Source organism: Schistocerca cancellata, chromosome 1, assembly GCF_023864275.1.
Source record: "Schistocerca cancellata isolate TAMUIC-IGC-003103 chromosome 1, iqSchCanc2.1, whole genome shotgun sequence".
Classification (NCBI taxonomy): domain Eukaryota; kingdom Metazoa; phylum Arthropoda; class Insecta; order Orthoptera; family Acrididae; genus Schistocerca; species Schistocerca cancellata.
The window spans coordinates 1261112888-1261136154 of record NC_064626.1 but is presented as its reverse complement, the minus strand read 5'-3'; the positions used below and the strand labels follow the sequence as shown (position 1 = coordinate 1261136154).

The 23267-nt window shown below is 45.4% G+C and overlaps 1 protein-coding gene across 1 annotated transcript in view; it reads right to left on the bottom strand.

Moving 5' to 3' along the window:
* The window catches only part of LOC126144709 (Down syndrome cell adhesion molecule-like protein Dscam2), a 458008-nt gene that overhangs the window by 273490 nt on the left and 161251 nt on the right, over positions 1-23267 (bottom strand). The window contains exon 4 of the mRNA XM_049915510.1: positions 21140-21293. Coding sequence (XP_049771467.1) covers positions 21140-21293 — 154 coding nt within the window. The remainder of the gene's footprint in view (positions 1-21139; positions 21294-23267) is intronic.

Genomic DNA, 23267 nt, shown 5'->3' with positions numbered 1-23267 from the left:
GGTTGGGTCCAAGCCAGTGTCTCCGGGACGTCGTCCGTCCGAAGGGAGTGGGGATGGAGCGCGAGTGAGGTGCGGACAGGCAGTACTCGCCCGACCGTTTCCGGCCCCTTCAGTTGGTCATCTTGCGGGGGCTTGGGTCGGTTCCTTCCTTGTGCAGAGATGTCGGGTGGCCAGTTGGCCGATGTTCCCTCTGCATGGTTGGGTCCAAGCCAGTGTCTCTGGGACGTCGTCCGTCCGAAGGGAGTGGGGACGGAGCGCGAGTGAGGTGCGGACAGGCAGTACTCGCCGACTGCTGGCGACACACACATGAACTGTCCGAGGGAAGGAGACTGCAGTGGGAACGACCAATCGCTGGTCGGTCGTCTCATCGGGCGACGTGTATTTGGTCTTTTGACCGTTTCTGGGCCTCGTCAGTTGGTCATCTTGCCGGACGTGGCTCGGTAGTTTCCTTGTGCAGAGATGTCGTGGCCAGCGGGTAAGAGTTACCCCTGCACGACTGGGTCCGAGCCAGTGTGCCCGGGTCGCTATGTCTCCGAATTCCGAACGGAAATCGAGTTGAGTCGGGTTGGAGCTGCAGTGAGCTACGGACAGCCAAGACCCCCCAGACCGTTGCCGACAGACATACACTACTGGTCATTAAAGTTGCTACACCACAAAGATTACGTGCTACAGACGCGAAATTTAACCAACAGGAAGAAGATGCTGTGATATGCAAATGATTAGCTTTTCAGAGCATTCACACTAGGTTGGCGCCGCTGGCGACACCTACAACATGCTGACACGAGGAAAGTTTCCAACCGATTTCTCATACACAAACAGCAGTTGACCGTCGTTGCCTGGTGAACAGTTGTTGTGATGCCTCGTGTAAGGAGGAGAAATGCGTACCATCACGTTTCCGACTTTGATAAAGGTCGGATTGTAGCCTATCGTGATTGCGATTTATCGTATCGCGACATTGGTGCTCGCGTTGGTCGAGATCCAATGAGTGTTAGCAGAATATGGAATCGGTGGGGTCAGGAGGGTAATACGGAATGCCGTGCTGGATCCCAACGGCCTAGTATCACTAGCAGTCGAGATGACAGGCATCTTATCCGCATGGCTGTAACGGATCGTGCAGCCACATCTCGATCCCTGAGTCAACAGAGGGGGACGTTTGCAAGACAACAACCATCTGCACGAACAGTTCGACGACGTTTGCAGCAGCATGGACTATCAGCTCGGAGACCATGGCTGCGGTTACTCTTGACGGTGCTTCACAGACAGGAGCGCCTGTGCTGGTGTACTCAACGACGAACCTGGGTGCACGAATGAGAAAACGTCATTTTTTCGGATGAATCCAGGTTTTGTTTACAGCTTCATGATGGTCGCATCCGTGTTTGGCGACATCGCGGTGAACGCACATTGGAAGCGTGTATTCGTCATGGCCATACTGGCGTATCACCCGGTGTGATGGTATTGGGTGCCATTGGTTACACGTCTCGGTCACCTCTTGTTCGCGTTGACGGCCCTTTGGACAGTGGACGTTCCATTTCAGATGTGTTACGACCCGTGGCTCTACCCTCCGTTCAATCCCTGCGAAACCCTACATTTCAGCAGGATAATGCAGGACCACATGTTGCAGATCCTGTACGGGCCCTTATGGATACAGAAATTGTTCGACTGCTGCCCTGGCCAGCACATTCTCCAGATCTCTCACCAACTGGTAACGTCTGGTCAATGGTGGCCGAGCAACTGGCTCGTCACAATACGCCAGTGACTAATCTTGATGAACTATGGTATCGTGTTGAAGCTGCATTGGTAGCTGTACCTGTACACGCCATCCAAGCTCTGTTTGACTCAATGCCCAGGCGTATCAAGGCCGTTATTACGGCCAGAGGTGGTTGTTCTGGGTACTGATTTCTCAGGATCTATGCACCCAAACTGCCTGAATATGTAATCACATGTCAATTCTAGTATAATATATCTGTCCAATGAATACCCGTTTATCATCTGTATTTCTTCTTGTTGTAGCAATTTTAATGGCCAGTAGTGTAATTTGAGTGAGAACGGCCTTGGTTGCTCGTGCGGTCGGTCGTCTCATCGGGCGAGGTGTACTTGTTCGCCGACCGCTTGTGGAAGCTCTGTGTGTGTCGAACTGGCATTCGTCCTTGTTGTTTCACAGTGATTGCTTTTACGATTGTTCGAGTTCTTGTGCAAGTGTTTACGTGGAACTGTGGGAAGCTTCTGTGATTTCCACTGAGATGAATGCTGTCTGAGTACTGCAGCAGGATTAGTCGGTCGGTTGCGACAGAGCAGCGACGAAGTCGCCGCCTCGTGTGGTCAGCTCGAGTGCGCTGGCGGCCCGCAAGGGAATTGATTAGGCTGTTGGTTGGTTTGTCAGCCGTCCCTAGGTCGTGCTGCTACCCGATTACTTAGCGTTGCGCTTGGCTGCCTCTCTCACCTAAACTGTTCTTAGAGTTTCCTACCCAGGCCGACCCTCGGAACGCTTCTGAGCACCACTGTTCTGCTATTTGTGATTGTGATTTTCTTTGACGCAAGTACTGTGCCAGACTTTCAGCCATGTATTAATTTGGTCGGTTTAATGTTAGTATATGGCCTTCAGCCGAACCTTATGTGACGTATTTTAAGATTAGGCCTTCAGCCGTGTTTTATTTAAAATTCTTGTTTGCTCTGAATTTAGGCCTTCAGCCACGTTTGTTTTAATATCTGTAGCTTTCAGCCATAATGTGTAAATTCCTGTCTGCAAGGTTTCTCTTTAATTGTTTGGGCCTTCAGCCGTCAAGATATCTCAAGTTTTCTTAAGACGGTTTTCTGTTGTACTGTGTAAATGTCTAAATGCTTGTCTGTAAAGGCTGCCTTTTATTATGTTGAAATATTATTAGACCTTCAGCCGAGGAATTAAGTTAAATATTCCTTAATATGGCTTTTAGCCGAGATTTTTAAATGTCTGCCTTTTAAAGAATTTCCTTTTCTGATCTCAAATGTTATTAGGCCTTTTGCCAAAGAAGGTATATTAATTTTACTTAAGTAAGCCCTTCAGCCGTCTCTCTTAATCCTTGTGTTTTAAAAGGAATTATTTAAACTTTGTTGGCCGGCCGCGGTGGTCTCGCGGTTCTAGGCGCGCAGTCCGGAACCGCGCGACTGCTACGGTCGCAGGTTCGAATCCTGCCTCGGGCATGGATGTGTGTGATGTCCTTAGGTTAGTTAGGTTTAAGTAGTTCTAAGTTCTAGGGGACTGATGACCACAGCTGTTAAGTCCCATAGTGCTCAGAGCCATTTGAACCATTTTTTAAACTTTGTTATTGAGAAGTTACTTGGGCACTCAGCCGTGAAATGATCCTTGTTTTCTTAAAGAGGAAACTGTGCATTCGTTTTCGAGGAATACAGTTGTGTCTTCTTGTGAACTAACAGTAACTGAGCCGGCCGGAGTGGCCGTGCGGTTCTAGGCACTACAGTCTGGAGCCGAGCGACCGCTACGGTCGCAGGTTCCAATCCTGCCTCGGGCATGGATGAGTGTGATGTCCTTAGGTTAGTTAGGTTTAATTAGTTCTAAGTTCTAGGCGACTGATGACCTCAGAAGTTAAGTCCCACAGTGCTCAGTGCCATTTTGAATAGTAACTGATTTTCGCCCCTTTCCACAACCCGATCCGCTCTGTTCTGCGCAACCAGATTTCAGTAACGAAAGCTAATATTTCATATTTAAATCATCTAAACAATCTGTTCCATCCGCTTATCAATAACTTGATCTCATAACTTCTTGTTGTTTGAATTCGCTGAATTATTGACGTTGCTTAGTTTTTGTCTACTAACATGGGACATTATAATTAGTAATTTGCATGTCAGTTTATGTAAGATAGCAAAGAATTCTCGATTCAGTGCATTTTTGACGTCCAGCGTGGGGCTACGATCTGAGTTCATTTTCACGTTATGACACACGACTCAAAAGGAATTAATAGTGTCCCATACCATTGCTGTGAAATGCTAACCTCTTTATGTGTGGTGTCGTGTGCACGGATGGTGTGTTAGAGTGTGCTTAGTGTGTTGCAAATGAACAGTATGAAGTAGACGAAGCTGTACCTCGTGCGTTCAATTTCGGATCCCACAGCCCCCTCCTCGTTTTGCGACGTAGCTTTAGAACGTGTATTTCATTGTTGTGAATATTCTGTTTCACGTGTTCCATTGTTCTGTTTCCTGCTACCAGCGTTGCCATCACATTCGTACTTTCTATGTCAGTTCGTTCTCGGCAGTACTTTTGGTTGCGATTACGTCTTTGTGTGAAACTGAGGCTTGGTAGATTGATAAATATCGAAACCGTAAAGCTAGTCGAGAAGAGTTTGGGTGAGACTGCTGAAACGCCAGGAGCGTCTGTGGACGGTACACAAGAGTCCACTATAAACAGAACCCTACAGACCAGTTGAGGAACGGCCGAGGGGTGAGCAAGGAAACACAAGGCAAGGCTGTAGGGAATAAGCAGAGTCCACTGCATCGAATTCTCGCGATATTGGAAAACCATACATCTCAGTTAACCGCCCAGAGGGAGGCGAATAAAACACAATCTGAAAGACTGGAAGCCGAGGTAAAACTTTGTAATCAGAAGATAGATGGGCAGATCGCTGGAGTTAGTTGCGAATTGGGGACCGAGACCAACAGGATACGCACGGATAGCACCAATAGCCTGGGCGAGGTGTGACAAGTGCGTGAAACGAAGGCTGACTCCCTAAAAACGCTGGTAGAACCGAAGATGACTGGCCTCTTCGCACGCATTGGTGAGGAGAGTAAACCATCTAAGGAAACACAAACAAGAGTATTAGTCCTCGAGCAAGAAGTGCCTGCAATATGACAACGTTATGTCATATCGCAGGTAAAGCCATTGAAATTACCATGCCGGTTTGGACATACCACTGCCTAAGTTCGATCAAACGCGTGGTACCCAAATGTCTCTGAGCACTACGCGACTTAACTTCTGAGGTCATCAGTCGCCTAGAACTTAGAACTAATTAAAACTAACTAACCTAAGGACATCACACACATCCATGCACGAGGCAGCATTCGAACCTGCGACCGTAGCGGTCACGCGGTTTCAGACTGAAGCGCCTAGAACCGCACGGCCACACCGGCCGGCCGTGGCACCCACCCGAAGGCATACCTAAAGAATTTAGACGCCTATATGCGTGCGAAAGGAGTGGCGGAATGTAATGCTTTACTTGTTGCACGGCAGACGCTCAACCAGGAGGAGGCTGGCGCAGGCTAACGCAGTGAGGGCGGGAGACACATACCACAAAGGTTCGTGCGGCGCAGTGACAGGCACAATTGGCACAAAACTGGAGGAAGCAGTGAAGAAGGGAACAGGAGGTAACGGGATAGACGCCATGGTCCACAGCAAGGAGACCAAGGCAGCATCGAAGCGCTGGACCACGGTCGCCGATAATTGTGTGCCAGCATCACGTAATGAGAGAGGCCGTCAGTGTAAAGGAGGTTCGCCACCACTGGCCCCACCTCTACATCTACATCTACATTTATACTCCGCAAGCCACCCAACGGTGTGTGGCGGAGGGCACTTTACGTGCCACTGTCATTACCTCCCTTTCCTGTTCCAGTCGCGTATGGTTCGCGGGAAGAACGACTGTCTGAAAGCCTCAGTGCGCGCTCTAATCTCTCTAATTTTACATTCGTGATCTCCTCGGGAGGTATAAGTAGGGGGAAGCAATATATTCGATACCTCATCCAGAAACGCACCCTCTCGAAACCTGGCGAGCAAGCTACACCGCGATGCAGAGCGCCTCTCTTGCAGAGTCTGCCACTTGGGTTTGTTAAACATCTCCGTAACGCTATCACGGTTACCAAATAACCCTGTGACGAAACGCACCGCTCTTCTTTGGATCTTCTCTATCTCCTCCGTCAACCCGATCTGGTACGGATCCCACACTGATGAGCAATACTCAAGTATAGGTCGAACGAGTGTTTTGTAAGCCACCTCGTTTGTTGATGGACTACATTTTCTAAGGACTCTCCCAATGAATCTCAACCTGGTACCCGCCTTACCAACAATTACTTTTATATGATCATTCCACTTCAAATCGTTCCGTACGCATACTCCCATATATTTTACAGAAGTAACTGCTACCAGTGTTTGTTCCGCTATCATATAATCATACAATAAAGGATCCTTCTTTCTACGTATTCGCAATACATTACATTTGTCTATGTTAAGGGTCAGTTGCCACTCCCTGCACCAAGTGCCTATACGCTGCAGATCTTCCTGCAATTCGCTACAATTTTCTAATGCTGCAACTTCTCTGTATACTACAGCATCATCCGCGAAAAGCCGCATGGAACTTCCGACACTATCTACTAGGTCATTTATATATATTGTGAAAAGCAATGGTCCCATAACACTCCCCTGTGACACGGCAGAGGTTATTTTAACGTCTGTAGACGTCTCTCCATTGATAACAACATACTGTGTTCTGTTTGCTAAAACTTCTTCAATCCAGCCACACAGCTGGTCTGATATTCCGTAGGAATGACCAACGACAATCATGTATCGCAGGCGACGCCTCGGTTGAGGAGGAGGGACTTCAGATACGCAGTGTGCGGCACTGGCAATCGTAAGCACACGGCGACATTGACCAGCACTGTTATGACCCAGAGTTGCCTGAAAAGGCGGACAATCGGTGTCCCCTGGTTGTGACAACCGTGCTAGGAAGTAAGACGAGAGCACGCACGTGTAGATGCTACGTCGGTAGTGACAGCAGTTTTGACGTCTTATTACACAAAACTGGTGGAAAGTGGCAGTAAATTAGCCGAGATACCCGTAAAAGGGAGAAGGCAGAAAAGCAGGTGTTTGAATACTTAAGCGACGGAAGAAATGGCTTCCAGGTGGATGCAATTACAGGGTGTATACGTGGACAAAGAAAAAAAATTCCCGGATTTCCCGGTTAAAAATATACTTTCTCCCTGGCGAAAATACACTTTTTCCGCGTTAAGTGACAGTATACTCTTCCTTGGCACCGTAAAACTCGTCAATCCTTTGAATATTTATGGTTTTATATACTAACATAGAATTTCCCGGCACTTTAGAAAACGAAACTCCGGGGGAAAAAAATGTTTTGAAAGACCATTGATGTGCAGCAACATATACGCTGCATATTTTCGTATGATGAAGGTATAAATTTTAACTACACCAAACACCGCATGTCACTTTCCGAAGCATTCAAATCGAAATTGCTATGCGCTTTTGTAAGCCAGTCATAGCTCCTGTCACGTAATCTCGCCAGCTGATAACAGCATACGACTTATGGTATAGTCAGCCAATAGCAAGATCACTCTTAAGTAGCGCGAACACACATATAAGAAAAGTTAATGGTTTAAATTAATATACATAGCGTTCACATATAATATTTGTCTCGAAGATTAATCAGCTGGAAGAGAAGTAAAGCTTCCCCATATAACGTTGATCCTTTTTGCGCGTGTTACATCGTAAGATACATCACACAAATGTGCCAGTAAAATTTTTAATAACGACGTTAATGTCTGATCTTCTGGGCTCGAAATTCTTCTACATGGTCGTCCTCAAGGAGTTGATTTTGGAATCAGAGTCAAACGCTTTGTGATTTAAGAAATTCATCGTACATTCTCGCACATAGTTCATCTTGCATAAAGGGAAATTTGCTTTGAATGTAACGCTTTTCAAACCACCATTCGCAATATGTTCCTGCGACCTGTTAGAAATAGGTTCGTTTCAGCAGTTTCAGCAGTGAGGGCGAGGTAACAGGCGTCACTGTGCTTGCGCAGCTACGATGACGCAGGGAGCCCACATGTTCGCACGTATAAAACATTAAAAGATCTTACATTATGTCATAAAAGAAACAAGACATCAGAGGATTCTTCAAGAGCATCGGAATTTCGTCAACCATACTAAAATGCATAATTCAACTTAAAATGCACATTCGTATGTAAATTTTCTTGGAGTACCAGTAAGGTATTATCTCATGTTTGGTTCTTTATTATCACATAATACCATACGTGCACTTGAAATGCAGCGAACAGTTGAACTAGCCAATAGTGTGAAATTAAACACTTCGTTTCAGATAAATTGACTGCCTCAGCAGAAAAGATTAATAAAAGCCAAATCTCTTTAGCAAACCGGCAAAAATAACTACATAGTTCTGCAAGGCGATTAATGCTTGTCTGTCACAAAGGTGGAAATAATATCTGAAACTAATAACGTACTTTAGCCTTCCGTAATTATGCGAACGTATTTTAATTCATTTGATAGCTCCCGGCCATAAAAATCCGTTTTGTTATCATTTAAAGTGAGAGCAATAAACGAAGAGGAAATAACAAAATCACTGAATAAACACAGGTCACGTGGAGAGGACCCACCTCCCCACCAAAACTCGGACTGCTCTGAGCATCAGCCCCGAGCCGGGGCAATATTAAGTAGTGAAGCCCAACCATACTTCCGTAACCAGAAGCGGGAGAAGGTACTAATCATACGCGACTCAACTGCGCATGCGCAAGAGCCCGCCCGCAACTGCTCAAACGAATCTAATTTAAACAGTTGTCACGTCACGCTCATCGGCAGCAGTTTGTTGTTATGAAGCATTGCATAGTCTTCCTAAAGCCTTTGACACACTTTGCTGTTGGCAGACGCTCGTATGAGCACTGTTTTGTTGTTGTATACGGCGCATTTCCTTTGCAACTTCAGTTTTGTTTTCGTTTTTTTTCTTCTCTCTTTCATGTTTTGTTGCTGCAGTATTATTCTGCAGTAGCGGGATACGGTAATATCCTTTGTCAGAGTATTGGTTCTTACCAGTAAAAATCACAAAAATTTAATTGAAAGCTAAAACAATGAAAAATTCCCGGAATTCTAAACAATTCCCGGGTTTTTTCCCGGTTTTCTCCCGGATGAAAAAATTCCGGGGTTTCGCCCGGATCTCCCGGTTGTCCCGGGTCGTATACACCCTGAATTACCATCGGTGGGATGTCACTTCCTTTTTTGGTCATCAGTCTACTGACTGGTTTGATGCGGCCCGCCACGAATTCCTTTCCTGTGCTAACCTCTTCATCTCAGAGTAGCACTTGCAACCTACGTCCTCAATTATTTGCTTGACGTATTCCAATCTCTGTCTTACTCTACAATTTTTGCCCTCTACAGCTCCCTCTAGTACCATGGAAGTCATTCCCTCATGTCTTAGCAGAAGTCCTATCATCCTGTCCCTTCTCCTTATCAGTGTTTTCCACATATTCCTTTCCTCTCCAATTCTGCGTAGAACCTCCTCATTCCTTACCTTATCAGTCCACCTAATTTTCAACATTCGTCTATAGCACCACATCTCAAATGCTTCGATTCTCTTCTGTTCCGGTTTTCCCACAGTCCATGTTTCACTACCATACGATGCTGTACTCCAGACGTACATCCTCAGAAATTTCTTCCTCAAATTAAGGCCGGTATTTGATATTAGTAGACTTCTCTTGGCCATAAATGCCTTTTTTGCCATAGCGAGTCTGCTTTTGATGTCCTCCTTGCTCCGTCCGTCATTGGTTATTTTACTGCCTAGGTAGCAGAATTCCTTAACTTCTTTGACTTCGTGACCATCAATCCTGATGTTAAGTTTCTCGCTGTTCTCATTTCTACTACTTCTCATTACCTTCGTCTTTCTCCGATTTACTCTCAAACCATACTGTGTACTCATTAGACTGTTCATTCCGTTCAGCAGATCATTTAATTCTTCTTCACTTTCACTCAGGATAGCAATGTCATCAGCGAATCGTATCATTGATATCCTTTCACCTTGTATTTTAATTCCACTCCTGAACCTTTCTTTCATTTCCATCATTGCTTCATCGATGTACAGATTGAAGAGTAGGGGCGAAAGGCTACAGCCTTGTCTTACACCCTTCTTAATACGAGCACTTCGTTCTTGATCGTCCACTCTTATTATTCCCTCTTGGTTGTTGTACATATTGTATATGACCCGTCTCTCCCTATAGCTTACCCCTACTTTTTTCAGAATCTCGAACAGCTTGCACCATTTTATATTGTCGAACGCTTTTTCCAGGTCGACAAATCCTATGAAAGTGTCTTGATTTTTCTTTAGCCTTGCTTCGATTATTAGCCGTAACGTCAGAATTGCCTCTCTCGTTCCTTTACTTTTCCTAAAGCCAAACTGATCGTCACCTAGCGCATTTTCAATTTTCTTTTCCATTCTTCTATATATCATTCTTGTAAGCAGCTTCGATGCATGAGCTGTTAAGCTGATTGTGCGATAATTCTCGCACTTGTCAGCTCTTGCCGTCTTCGGAATTGTGTGGATGATGCTTTTCCGAAAGTCAGATGGTATATCGCCAGACTCATATATTCTACACACCAACGTGAATAGTCGTTTTGTTGCCACTTCCCCCAATGATTTTAGAAATTCTGATGGAATGTTATCTATCCCTTCTGCCTTATTTGACCGTAAGTCCTCCAAAGCTCTTTTAAATTCCGATTCTAATACTGGATCCCCTATCTCTTCTAAATCGACTCCTGATTCTTCTTCTATCATATCAGACAAATCTTCGTTCTCATAGAGGCTTTCAATGTATTCTTTCCACCTATCTGCTCTCTCCTCTGCATTTAACAGTGGAATTCCCGTTGCACTCTTAATGTTACCACCGTCACTAGAGCTGGATGTCACTAGAGCTGATAATCGGCAATGACTTACTCACGAATAGAGCGGTGATGATGGACTGGGCCACTAAAACCTCTCAACATACGGTTGCGTGGTATGCAGAGAGCACAAAGGGCACGATTAGGTTAGTAATATGAAAGGAGAATAAGGAAAATTTCATATAAGGGCCACTGGAACTGAAAGCTGATTTATTAGAGGGGACAGGGGTCTCAGATGAAATCAGTTTGGCGTCCGCAAGTCGTCATGATAATATCACGCACGTAGCCGACGAAAGAGAATCTGACGGACGTGACGCAACTACTCGTGGGTTATGGACCCTCGCACATGTACTTTTAGGACTTGGAGGGCCAGAGGCCGTTAATGATTACACTCCAGTGACACCAGAAGCCGTTCATGCGAGTACGGAAGACGTGCTCCGAAAGGAACTTAGTAACTACAGTCAGATACCGTGACGACTAGCGAGCCGAGGCAACGACAAGGGTTGAAGGCGAAGCCTCCACAGTGACTGAGAAGCTCATGTGGAGCGGAGAATGTAAAGGAGACAGCAGAGTGGCTGAGAAGCACTCCCTAGAACTGTGACCTGGCCAGGATATTACGAGAATAGGAGGCGGATGTAGGCAGTGGATGGAGTGTCCTCTTCCTTTCTCATCACTCTCTAAGCTCACCGACTCGTTCAGTTTCACCTCCTCTCGGCGTTGTCATTGCGGACTTAATCTGTAATGCTGTCCAATGACTGATCACCATTTCATGACCACGACTCCCAGTGCAAAGGTGGAAACTTTCTGTCTTGCGTGACTTGGTGTGTGACTCGCCGGAAAGCGTGGGTAGCCGATGAGCGCTGCCTGCTCGCAACGGCCGCTATGAGGCGACGCGCCGCACTATTCCAACGTCTGCCGCCGACATCGCCACACGACGAATGACCACCGAGGATTGTGAGGTGATTCATTGCCCCCTCCTCCTCCCTAACAAGTGAGTCACGTCTACGCTCATTCAAACCGGCCCTCACATTTGTAATTGTACAGGGCTATTACAAATGATTGAAGCGATTTCATAAATTCACTGTAGCTCCATTCTTTGACATACGGTCACGACACACTACAGATACGTAGAAAAACTCGTAAAGTTTGGTTCGGCTGAAGCCGCACTTCTGGTTTCTGTCGCCAGAGCGCTCGAGAGCGCAGTGAGACAAAATGGCGACAGGAGCCGAGAAAGCGTATGTCGTGCTTGAAATGCACTCACATCAGTCAGTCATAACAGTGCAACGACACCTCAGGACGAAGTTCAACAAAGATCCACCAACTGCTAACTCCATTCGGCGATGGTATGCGCAGTTTAAAGCTTCTGGATGCCTCTGTAAGGGGAAATCAACGGGTCGGCCTGCAGTGAGCGAAGAAACGGTTGAACGCGTGCGGGCAAATTTCACGCGTAGCCTGCGGAAGTCGACGAATAAAACAAGCAGGGAGCTAAACGTACCACAGCCGACGGTTTGGAAAATCTTACGGAAAAGGCTAAAGCAGAAGCCTTACCATTTACAATTGCTACAAGCCCTGACACCCGATGACAAAGTCAAACGCTTTGAATTTTCGGCGCGGTTGCAACAGCTCATGGAAGAGGATGCGTTCAGTGCGAAACTTGTTTTCAGTGATGAAGCAACATTTTTTCTCAATGGTGAAGTGAATAGACACAGTGTGCGAATCTGGGCGGTAGAGAATCCTCACGCATTCGTGCAGCAAATTCGCAATTCACCAAAAGTTAACGTGTTTTGTGCAATCTCACGGTTTAAAGTTTACGGCCTCTTTTTCTTCTGCGAAAAAAACGTTACAGGACACGTGTATCTGGACATTCTGGAAAATTGGCTCATGCCAGAACTGGAGACCGACAGCACCGACTTCATCTTTCAACAGGATGGTGCTCCACCGCACTTCCATCATGATGTTCGGCATTTCTTAAACAGGAGATTGGAAAACCGATGGATCGGTCGTGGTGGAGATCATGACCAGCAATTCATGTCATGGCCTCCACGCTCTCCCGACTTAACCCCATGCGATTTCTTTCTGTGGGGTTATGTGAAAGATTCAGTGTTTAAACCTCCTCTACCAAGAAACGTGCCAGAACTGCGAGCTCGCATCAACGATGCTTTCGAACTCACTGATGGGGACATGCTGCGCCGAGTGTGGGAGGAACTTGATTATCGGCTTTATGTCTGCCGAATCACTAAAGGGGCACATATCGAACATTTGTGAATGCCTAAAAAAACTTTTTGAGTTTTTGTATGTGTGTGCAAAGCATTGTGAAAATATCTCAAGTAATAAAGTTATTGTAGAGCTGTGAAATCGCGTCAATCATTTGTAATAACCCTGTATATAGGAATAGTACATTAACAAAAGCTAATATTTCATATTTTTATCATCAAAACAATCTCTTTCATTCGCTTATCAATAGTTTAATCTCGTAACTTCTTATTGCTTGAGTTCGCTTAATTAATGACGCTGCTCAATTTTTGGCTCCCAACGTGGGGCAATATAATTACTAATAAACATGTCTTTTTACGCAAGTGATCAAAAGAACTCTCGATTCACTACGTTGTTGGCGCCCAGGGTGGGGCAGTCTCCTTGGTAATTTGCATGCTATATCGTATAAAAGATAATTTTGAAGGATTCACTACATTTTTGGCGCACAACGAGCGGCGATTTCATTAGTCATCTATATGTCATTTCATGTCAGAGCAAAGAATTTTCTCAACCAACTTCATTTCTGGCGTCCAACGCTGCGCAATATATTTAGGAATATGCATGTCAATTTATGCAAGAGATCAAAAAATTATCCATCTACCGTAAAAAATACACGTGAGGGCATAAGCAGAGAAATGACATGTTTTTTTTTTTTTTTTTTTTTTTTTTTTTTTTTTTTTTTTTTTTTTTTTTTTTTTAGGATAGGCAGTAGTGCGAGGTGTCCTGATGAACACTCACCAGTCGACGTGCAGGCAGGGAAATCAGGGCGCGCTCGGCGTAAGGACACTTCAGCTATCAAGATATTAGCAGTAAATTTTCAGAGTGTTCGGAATAAAGTTCCTGAATTTACTGATCTCCAGGAAGCGTGTGGCGCGCAAATTATTCTCGGGACTGAGACCTGGCTGAACCCTGAGGTAGGAAGTTCTGAAACATTTTTTCAGGGTTGTAACGTGTATCGGAAAGACAGATTAGACACCGTAGGAGGTGGTGTCTTCATTGCAGTTGACAAAAATATTGCGTCTACTGAGGCCGAAGTAGAGTGTGATTGTGAAGTTATCTGGACACGTTCAACAGGGCTAGGAGAAATAAAGTGAATTGTTGGGTGTTATTACCGGCCACCAGGTTCCACCGTGACAGTTCTAGAATCATTCAAAGGGAGTCTACATTCTGCATCGCAAAAGTACCCGGATCATGCTATATTAGTCGGAGGCGACTTCAATCTACCTAGTATAGACTGGGATGTCTATGGATTCATTACAGGTGGTACAGACAAGCCGTCGAGTGAATTACTTTTGAACACACTATCCGAAAACTGTCTTGAGCAGCTAAATCGACAGCCAACGTGTAATGGAAATATTTTGGATCTGGTAGCCACGAACAGACCAGACCTCATCGACGGTGTCGGTGTTGAGACAGGGATTAGTGATCATGATGTTGTCATTACGACTATGGTTACGAAAGTTAAAAAGTCGGTCAAGAAGGCTAGGAGAGTATTCTTACTAGAAAGAGCAGATAAGCAGTTGTTAGCATCCCACTTAGTAAATGAATCGACCTCATTTACTTCCGGTACGATGGACGTGGAAAAATTATGGGCAAATTTTAAACACATTGTAAATCACGCATTGGACAAACATGTACCGAAAAAGTGGGTTACGGACGGAAAAGACCCACCGTGGTTTAACAGCGCAATTCGGAGAATGCTCAGGAAGCAAAGACAGTTGCACTCGCTGTACAAGAAAGATCAGGAGAATGAGGACAGGCAAAAGTTAGTAGAGATTCGTGTTGCTGTAAAAAGAGCGATGCGCGAAGCATTCAACCACTACCACCGTCATACCTTAGCAAAAGATCTTGCTGAAAACCCAAGGAAATTCTGGTCTTACGTAAAATCGGTAAGCGCGTCGAAGGCTTCCATCCAGTCACTCACTGACCAGTCTGGCCTGGCAACGGAAGACAGCAAAACGAAAGCTGAACTTTTAAATTTAGCATTTGAGAAATCTTTCACGCAGGAGGATCGTACAAACATACCGCCGTTTGAGTCTCGTACAGATTCTCGTATGGGGGACATAGTGATAGACATCCCTGGGGTTGTGAAGCAGATGAATGGGTTGAAAATAAATAAATCGCCAGGACCTGATGAGATTCCAATTCGGTTTTACAGAGAGTACTCTACTGTATTGGCTCCTTACTTAGCTTGCATTTATCGCGAATCTCTTGCCCAACGTAAAGTCCCGAGCGACTGGAAAAAAGCGCAGGTGACGTCTGTATATAAGAAGGGTAGAAGGACGGACCCTCAAAATTACAGACCAATATCCTTAACATCGGTTTATTGCAGGATTCTCGAACATATTCTCAGTTCGAATATAATGAATTTCCTTGAGACAGAGAAGTTGCTGTCCATGCATCAGCACGGCTTTAGAAAGTATCGCTCCTGCGAAACGCAACTCGCCCTTTTTTCACATGATATCTTGCGAACCATGGATGAAGGGTATCAGACGGATGCCATATTCCTTGACTTCCGGAAAGCGTTTGACTCGGTGCCCCACTGCCGACTCCTAACTAAGGTACGAGCATATGGGATTGGTTCCCAAATATGTGAGTGGCTCGAAGACTTCTTAAGTAATAGAACCCAGTACGTTGTCCTCGATGGTGAGTGTTCATCGGAGGTGAGGGTATCATCTGGAGTGCCCCAAGGAAGTGTGGTAGGTCCGGTGTTGTTTTCTATCTACATAAATGATCTTTTGGATAGGGTGGATAGCAATGTGCGGCTGTTTGCTGATGATGCTGTGGTGTACGGGAAGGTGTCGTAGTTGAGTGACTGTAGGAGGATACAAGATGACTTGGACAGGATTTGTGACTGGTGTAAAGAATGGCAGCTAACTCTAAATATAGATAAATGTAAATTAATGCAGATGAATAGGAAAAAGAATCCTGTAATGTTTGAATACTCCATTAGTAGTGTAGCGCTTGACACAGTCACGTCAATTAAATATATGGGCGTAACATTGCAGAGCGATATGAAGTGAGACAAGCATGTAATGGCAGTTGTGGGGAAGGTGGAAAGTCGTCTTTGGTTCATTGTTGAATTTTGGGAAGATGTGGTTCATCTGTAAAGAAGACCGCTTATAAAACACTAATACGACCTATTCTTGAGTACTGTTCGAGTGTTTGGGATCCCTATCGGGTCGGATTGAGGGAGGACATAGAAGCAATTCAGAGGCGGGCTGCTAGATTTGTTACTGGTAGGTTTGATCATCACGCGAGTGTTACGGGAATGCTTAAGGAACTCGGGTGGGAGTCTCTAGAGGAAAGGAGGGGTTCTTTTCGTGAATCGCTACTGAGGAAATTTAGAGAACCAGCATTTGAGGCTGACTGCAGTACAATTTTACTGCTTCCAGCTTACATTTCGCGGGAAGACCACAAAGATAAGATAAAAGAGATTAGGGCTTGTACAGAGGCATATAGGCAGTCATTTTTCCCTCGTTCTGTTTGGGAGTGGAACAGGGTGAGAAGATGCTAGTTGTGGTACGAGGTACCCTCCGCCACGGACTGTATAGTGGATTGCGGAATATGTACGTAGATGTAGATGTAGAAGATGCCAATCCAGGAACAGAAAAATAAAATGTGATCTTTACTGGCTCCATGTAATCACTTCTCGAAACTGGCTGTCTATTTTTCTTATTTTTGGCTCGATCATCACCTTCAATAGTTCGAAACCAGGTATCGACAATCGAGGAAAATATTTAATTGTGTCTTCCACCACTGCCAAATTCATATCTTGCCTACGTCTCTTTGCACACTGCATTCTTTGGCAATACAATTCACTGACTCACCAACGCACATTTCGTTTTGGTTTTCAGTTGTTTTCGACGTTATGCATCGGTGTGCAGGCAGCGGCTGCGTGTGTCGTATTCATGGTGTTCTCCAACGCACTGAGTACTAACCATCAGCAGCGAAAACCCGCCGCGCAGTGAAGTCTCGTATCGACTGAGAGCGACTTCACAGTGCGAACATGCACAGGATTATATGAAGATGGTATCTGTTCTTTCGGACATGCAGCTGTCTTAGAATGAAAAGATAATTAAATCAAGACCCTAATCTGTCGACAGCCGTTGATATACAGTACATCAACGGGGACAGTGAAAATGTGTGCCCCGACATGTCCGAAAGAACAGATACCATCTTCATATAGTTAGGCTAACCGGCCATTGACCTCCTTCTTCTGTGCTGGATGACCGAGCGAGGTGGCGCAGCGGTTAGACACTGGACTCGCATTCGGGAGGACGACGGTTCAATCCCGCGTCCGGCCATCCTGATTTAGGTTTTCCGTGATTTCCCCAAATCGCTTCAGGCAAATGCCGGGATGGTTCCTCTGAAAGGGCACGGCCGACTTCCTTCCCTAATCCGATGAGACCGATGACGTCGCTGTCTGGTCTTCTTCCCCAAACAACCCAACCCTTCTGTGCTGGATGCACACGCATTGCCCGAATTCTTATGGGACTCGGTAAGATTGTCTGCCGCGAGTAATGAGTGTAATGGGCAGGGGCGCTACGAATGTAGTGTGTGGACATTAAGCTGGAAATGTGGGTCTCACGGGGAGCGCAGCCGCGCTATCCTCTGTGCCTTCGGTGGCTCAGATGGATGGAGCGCCTGCCATGTAAGCAGGAGATCCCGGGTTCGAGTCCCGATCGGGGCACACATTTTCAACTGTCCCCGTTGATGTATACCAGCGCCTGTCGACAGGTTAGGGACTTGATCTAATTATCATGCACAGGATTGCTGTGCGCGAATTGTTACACGCGGCAGCTGCGCTCACTCGATACACGGCTTTTGATGTGTGTGTGTGTGTGTGTGTGTGTGTGTGTGTGTGTGTATGTGTGGTTTGAGGTTTTCGGGCGCTAAACAGCGTGGTCATCAGCGCCCAAACGCATAGAAACAGGAACACATGCAGTGAAGGGACGAAGACGGACACCGAACAAGGAGAACGGCCTAAAGAAACAGACCTGACGCAGTTCCAAATCCTCACATACAGAGGCAAAACAAGAGGAGAAGAAACGCACTAAAAGAGGAAAGGAGACACAAGGAAAAGAGAACAGAAATCGAAGTGAAACAAGTAGGTAATCGTGACTGGCGGACCTCTTACGTAAAGCCTGGGCGAGCCAGTCACCCAGAAGCACATTAAAATCCTCTCCCTAAAATCCGAGGCAACAAATTGGACAGGACACAAAACCGTAAGACCTTAACCACAGTCGTTGCGTCGTCTTGCAAAATTGAGGGCATATCCGGTGGCAAGGAAACCGCCGCCCTCTGGTCAGAGAATAAAGGACAGTCAAGTAAGATGTGGCGGACAGTAATCTGGACGCCACAAGCACTGCAGATTGGGGGGTCCTCCCGCCGGAGTAAAAAACCGTGCGTTAAGGGACTGTGCCCGATGCGGAGGCGAGTGAGGAGAACCTCATCCCGCCTGCATGACTGGTAGGACGTATGCCATGGCCGCGTGATGGCCTTGACCAGACGCAGCTTATTTTCACCGACTGCCAGCCACTCTTCCCATTGACGCATAATGAAGGGACTGACACCGGAGAGTACGTCGTGATGGACCCCGGTACATAAATAACAAGTAAAATAATTCGTCAACTTCCATGACAGGAGGTACAGGTAAAACGTATTGACGGCTACGTATGTCCCGAAGATCCCACCTAGAGTGCAACACAGTTCCCTGTTGTTCTCCTTTTCCAATACTTTTCTGCTGCTGGTGTTGCACAGTCATCATATCGTTTTGTTCTATTCTCTGTTCGATAAAAACACACGTTTGTTACGATACGGTCGTCGGATTAACAAAACTTTTAAACACGTAAGTTATACATACCTTCATGTTCCTTAATTGTTGCAATGTTACATAATTTTTCGCAATTCTGCCGGTCTTACGAGTACGAATGGCATTTTTTGGCGTCTGCAACTACTAAGGATTTTTGCAATCGCTGTAGTATCTGTTGTTGTTGTTGTGATCTTCAGTCCTGAGACTGGTTTGATGCAGCTCTCCATGCTACTCTATCCTGTGCAAGCTTCTTCATCTCCCAGTACCTACAGCAACCTACATCCTTCTGAATCTGCTTAGTGTATTCATATCCTGGTCTCCCCCTACAATTTTTACCCTCCACGCTGCCCTCCAATACTAAATTGGTGATCCCTTGATGCCTCAGAACATGTCCTACCAACCGATTCCTTCTTCTGGTCAAGTTGTGCCACAAACTTCTCTTCTCCCCAATCCTATTCAATACTTCCTCATTAGTTATGTGATCTACCCATCTAATCTTCAGCATTCTTCTGTAGCACCACATTTCGAGAGCTTCTATTCTCTTCTTGTCCAAACTATTTACCGTCCATGTTTCCCTTCCATACATGGCTACACTCCATACAAATACTTTCAGAAATGACTTCCTGACACTTAAATCTATACTCGATGTTAACAAATTTCTCTTCTTCAGAAACACTTTCCTTGCCATTGCCAGTCTACATTTTATATCCTCTATATTATCTAAGGAACAAAATTAAGTCCTATAAGGGAACGATTAGTACTTGAGCTATTTTTCTCACTTTATTATGGTTATTTATCTCGTTGCTACTACTTACCCGCTGTTACTCCTGCAAAACTTCTACGTTAATTATAATTAACTTCGTTTCTCATTTATTTTGTTTCATTAGTTGAATTGTTTGTTTTAAATGTTAAGAAACTTTGTTATTTGTGTTGAAGATTGCAAATTTGTCGGTACGTGATGACAGTTGTAATGGCCACCTTAACTCACCTTTGCAACAAGTCAAGATGGAATCGTGAAATTATTATATTATTCAAGCAAACACGGACTTATGAAAATCATTTTTAAACATTTTCGGAAGGTGACCATCAACAGGCTTCAAGTAATGTATAAAATGCGTGTTTGACCATCAGCTGCTTTTATTTGAAACCCAAATATCAATCGGTTTCAGTCATGGACCATTTTCACGGGTAAGATTAATATGGTTTAAGCCACCACATTTGTCATTACTTAAATAATACGTAAAGCATGTCATGAATATACGACAGGACTTTCAGAAGCCAATATACTAAATGTACACAGAGTAGTTGCTCCATGTGCGCTTAGTATAAGCCCTGTGTCGTATATTCTTGACATGCTTTACACATTATTTAAGTATCGACAAATGTGGTGGCTTACACTATTTTAACCCTGTACTATCGGTGAAGATGGTCGGTAATTTCCAAGAATGATTGGCTATCGAAGTCGCTGGGTCCAAGCGATACGTACCGAACGTGCGATCGGAGATCGATCATGCTACTCCGGTGGCTGGCGTTGTGGTCAAATTATTTATGATCGTCATTTTTATCTGTTTTCCGTCGTTCCCTTACTTGCTCAAAATTACATAACTCCGCGAATTATTTGTGAGTTGCTAGGGAAATCCAGATGGTTTATGTCGTTAGTGAGTGGGATGTCTGGTGTTCTTGACGTTTCTTCGGCGTATTCTCCCACATGGAAGAGTCTAATTCCATGTTTATCCAGCGTAGAATGCTGCTTGACTTTTTATCGTAAAAATGGAGTACTACCGGACGAGGAAAGAAGGGACTGTGTACACTGTGGTGGTGCGAAGTGTGTAAAACTTCGTAAGAACAGTTTCGATGCTGAAATACGGTTACAATTTCATTGCTGACACTGCGGAAAACGAACGAGTATCAGGAAGAATACATGGTTCGACTCTTCCAAATTATCCATCCAGACTACCATAATGGACTTTTAGATGACGACAACACCGACGACGAGCAAGGTAAGTAGTCTCCTTTGCAATTACAAGTATTTTCGTAACGCTCTTCTTTCGTCGTTGTCGTAGTGACCAATGTAAACATACTCATAACGCCCGTCACCGGAGTCGCATGATCGATTTCCGATTGCACGTTCGATATGTATTGTTTGGACCAGGGGCTTCGATAGGCAATCATTCTTGGAAATTACCAGATGGACCATGACTGAAACTGTTTGATATTTGGGTTTAAAATAAAAGCAGCTTATGCTCAAACAAGCATTTCATACATCAAGAAAATCATTCCAACACGAAAATTGTTCTTCTTGTAGTGATTTATTCGTAACATCATCACACATTAAAAAAAAGAAATCACAGTGGGACGTTTTCTCCTGCAGAACAGGAGTCAAGGAGTGAGGGTCAAGGCGTGAGAGGCGTACTGACCTGTGCCCGAGACGCGCGGCGGTGAGAGGTCGTCCATCCAGCAGCCACGTGAACTGCGGGGGTGGACTGCCTGCCGCCGAGCAACGGAGCGAGACCGGTGGTCCAGGACTCAGCGCCTGCTCGATGAACGTGGACTGCAGCTCCGGAACCGTGTCTGGAGCAAGAGAGGCGCTTTTAGCTACCACACTGCCATCTGTTGACTGTGGCGAAACGTAGGAACAAACTACAGCATTACACGTCAACAATGGACATTAAGACATACGCTCGACATTATTCAAGTGCGGGGGCGATCTAGAATAATATGAAATAGAGAAGTAAGAACTTCAAACAGCCTAAATCGCTAAATACAATTTTATTTCGATGACTAGTTGCAACAATGTGATTCGCCATCGTCGGTTCTTATACACATACACCTCAATGCATCTCCATTATATGCGCAACGTACCACGTCACATCATAAAAAGTCATCCAGGAACATGAAGAAAGGGGAATATCGGCTTTGACATGAACGGCAATCTAAGTTGCCATCATCGGATCGTATGCAAATACACTACTGGCCATTAAAATTGCTACACCCCGAAGATGACGTGCTACAGACGCGAAATTTAACCGACAGGAAGAAGATGCTGTGATATGCAAATGATTAGAATTTCAGAGCATTCACACGAGGCTGGCGCCGGTGGTGACACCTACAACGTGCTGACATGAGGAAAGTTTCCAACCGATTTCTCATACACAAACAGCAGTTGACCGGCTTTGCCTGGTGAAACGTTGTTGTGATGCCTCGTGTAAGGAGGAGAAATGCGTACCATCACGTTTCCGACTTTGATAAAGGTCGGATTGTAGCCTATCGCGATTGCGGTTTATCGTATCGCGACATTGCTGCTCGCGTTGGTCGAGATCCAATGACTGTTAGCAGAATATGGAATCGGTGGGTTCAGGAGGGTAATACGGAACGCCGTGCTGGATCCCAACAGCCTCCCATCACTAGCAGTCGAGACGACAGGCATCTTATCCACATGGCTGTAACGGATCGTGCAGCCATGTCTTGATCCCTGAGTCAACAGATGGGGACGTTTGCAAGACGACAACCATCTGCACGAACAGTTCGACGACGTTTGCAGCAGCATGGACTATCAGCTCGGAGACCGTGGGTGCGGTTACCCTTGACGGTGCATCACAGACAGGAGCCCCTGCAATGGTGTACTCGACGACGAACCTGGGTGCACGAATGAGAAAACGTCATTTTTTCGGATGAATCCAGGTTCTGTTTACAGCATCATGATGGTCGCATCCGTGTTTGGCGACATAGCAGTGAACGTACATTGGAAACGTGTCTTCTTCATGGCCATACTGGCGTATCACCCGGCGTGATGGTATGGGGTGCCATTGGTTACACGTCCCGGTCACCTCTTGTTCGCATTGACGGCACTTTGAACAGTGGACGTTACATTTCAGTTGTGTTACGACCCGTGGCTCTACCCTCCGTTCGATGCCTGCGAAACCCTACATTTCAGCAGGATAATGTACGACCGCGTGTTGCAGGTCCTGTACGGGCCCTTCTGGATACAGAAAATGTTCGACTGCTACCCTGGCCAGCACATTCCCCAGATCTCTCACCAATTGAAAACGTCTGGTCAATGGCGGCAGGGCAACTGGCTCGTCACAATACGCCAGTCACTACTCTTGATGAACTGTGGTATCGTGTTGAAGCTGCATGGGCAGCTGTACCTATACACGTCATCCAAGCTCTGTTTGACTCAATGACCAGGCGTATCAAGGTTGTTATTACAGCCAGAGGTGGTTGTTCTGGGTACTGATTTCTGAGGATCTATGCACCCAAACTGCGTGAATATGTAATCACATGTCAATTCTAGTATAATATATTTGTCCAATGAACACCCGTTTATCATCTGCATTTCTTCTTGATGTAGCAATTTTAATGGCCAGTAGTGTAGACAATATACCGTGTCACATCATAAGAGGTGATTCCAGGTACATGAAGAATGTGAAATATCGGAAGGTCAAGTATAAAACAAGGTCTGCATAAAATGGCAAGAATGCTGCACACATGTTCATGTTCACACAACCGTTGAATAAAGACTGACAGTAGTTTGTTGCACGAATA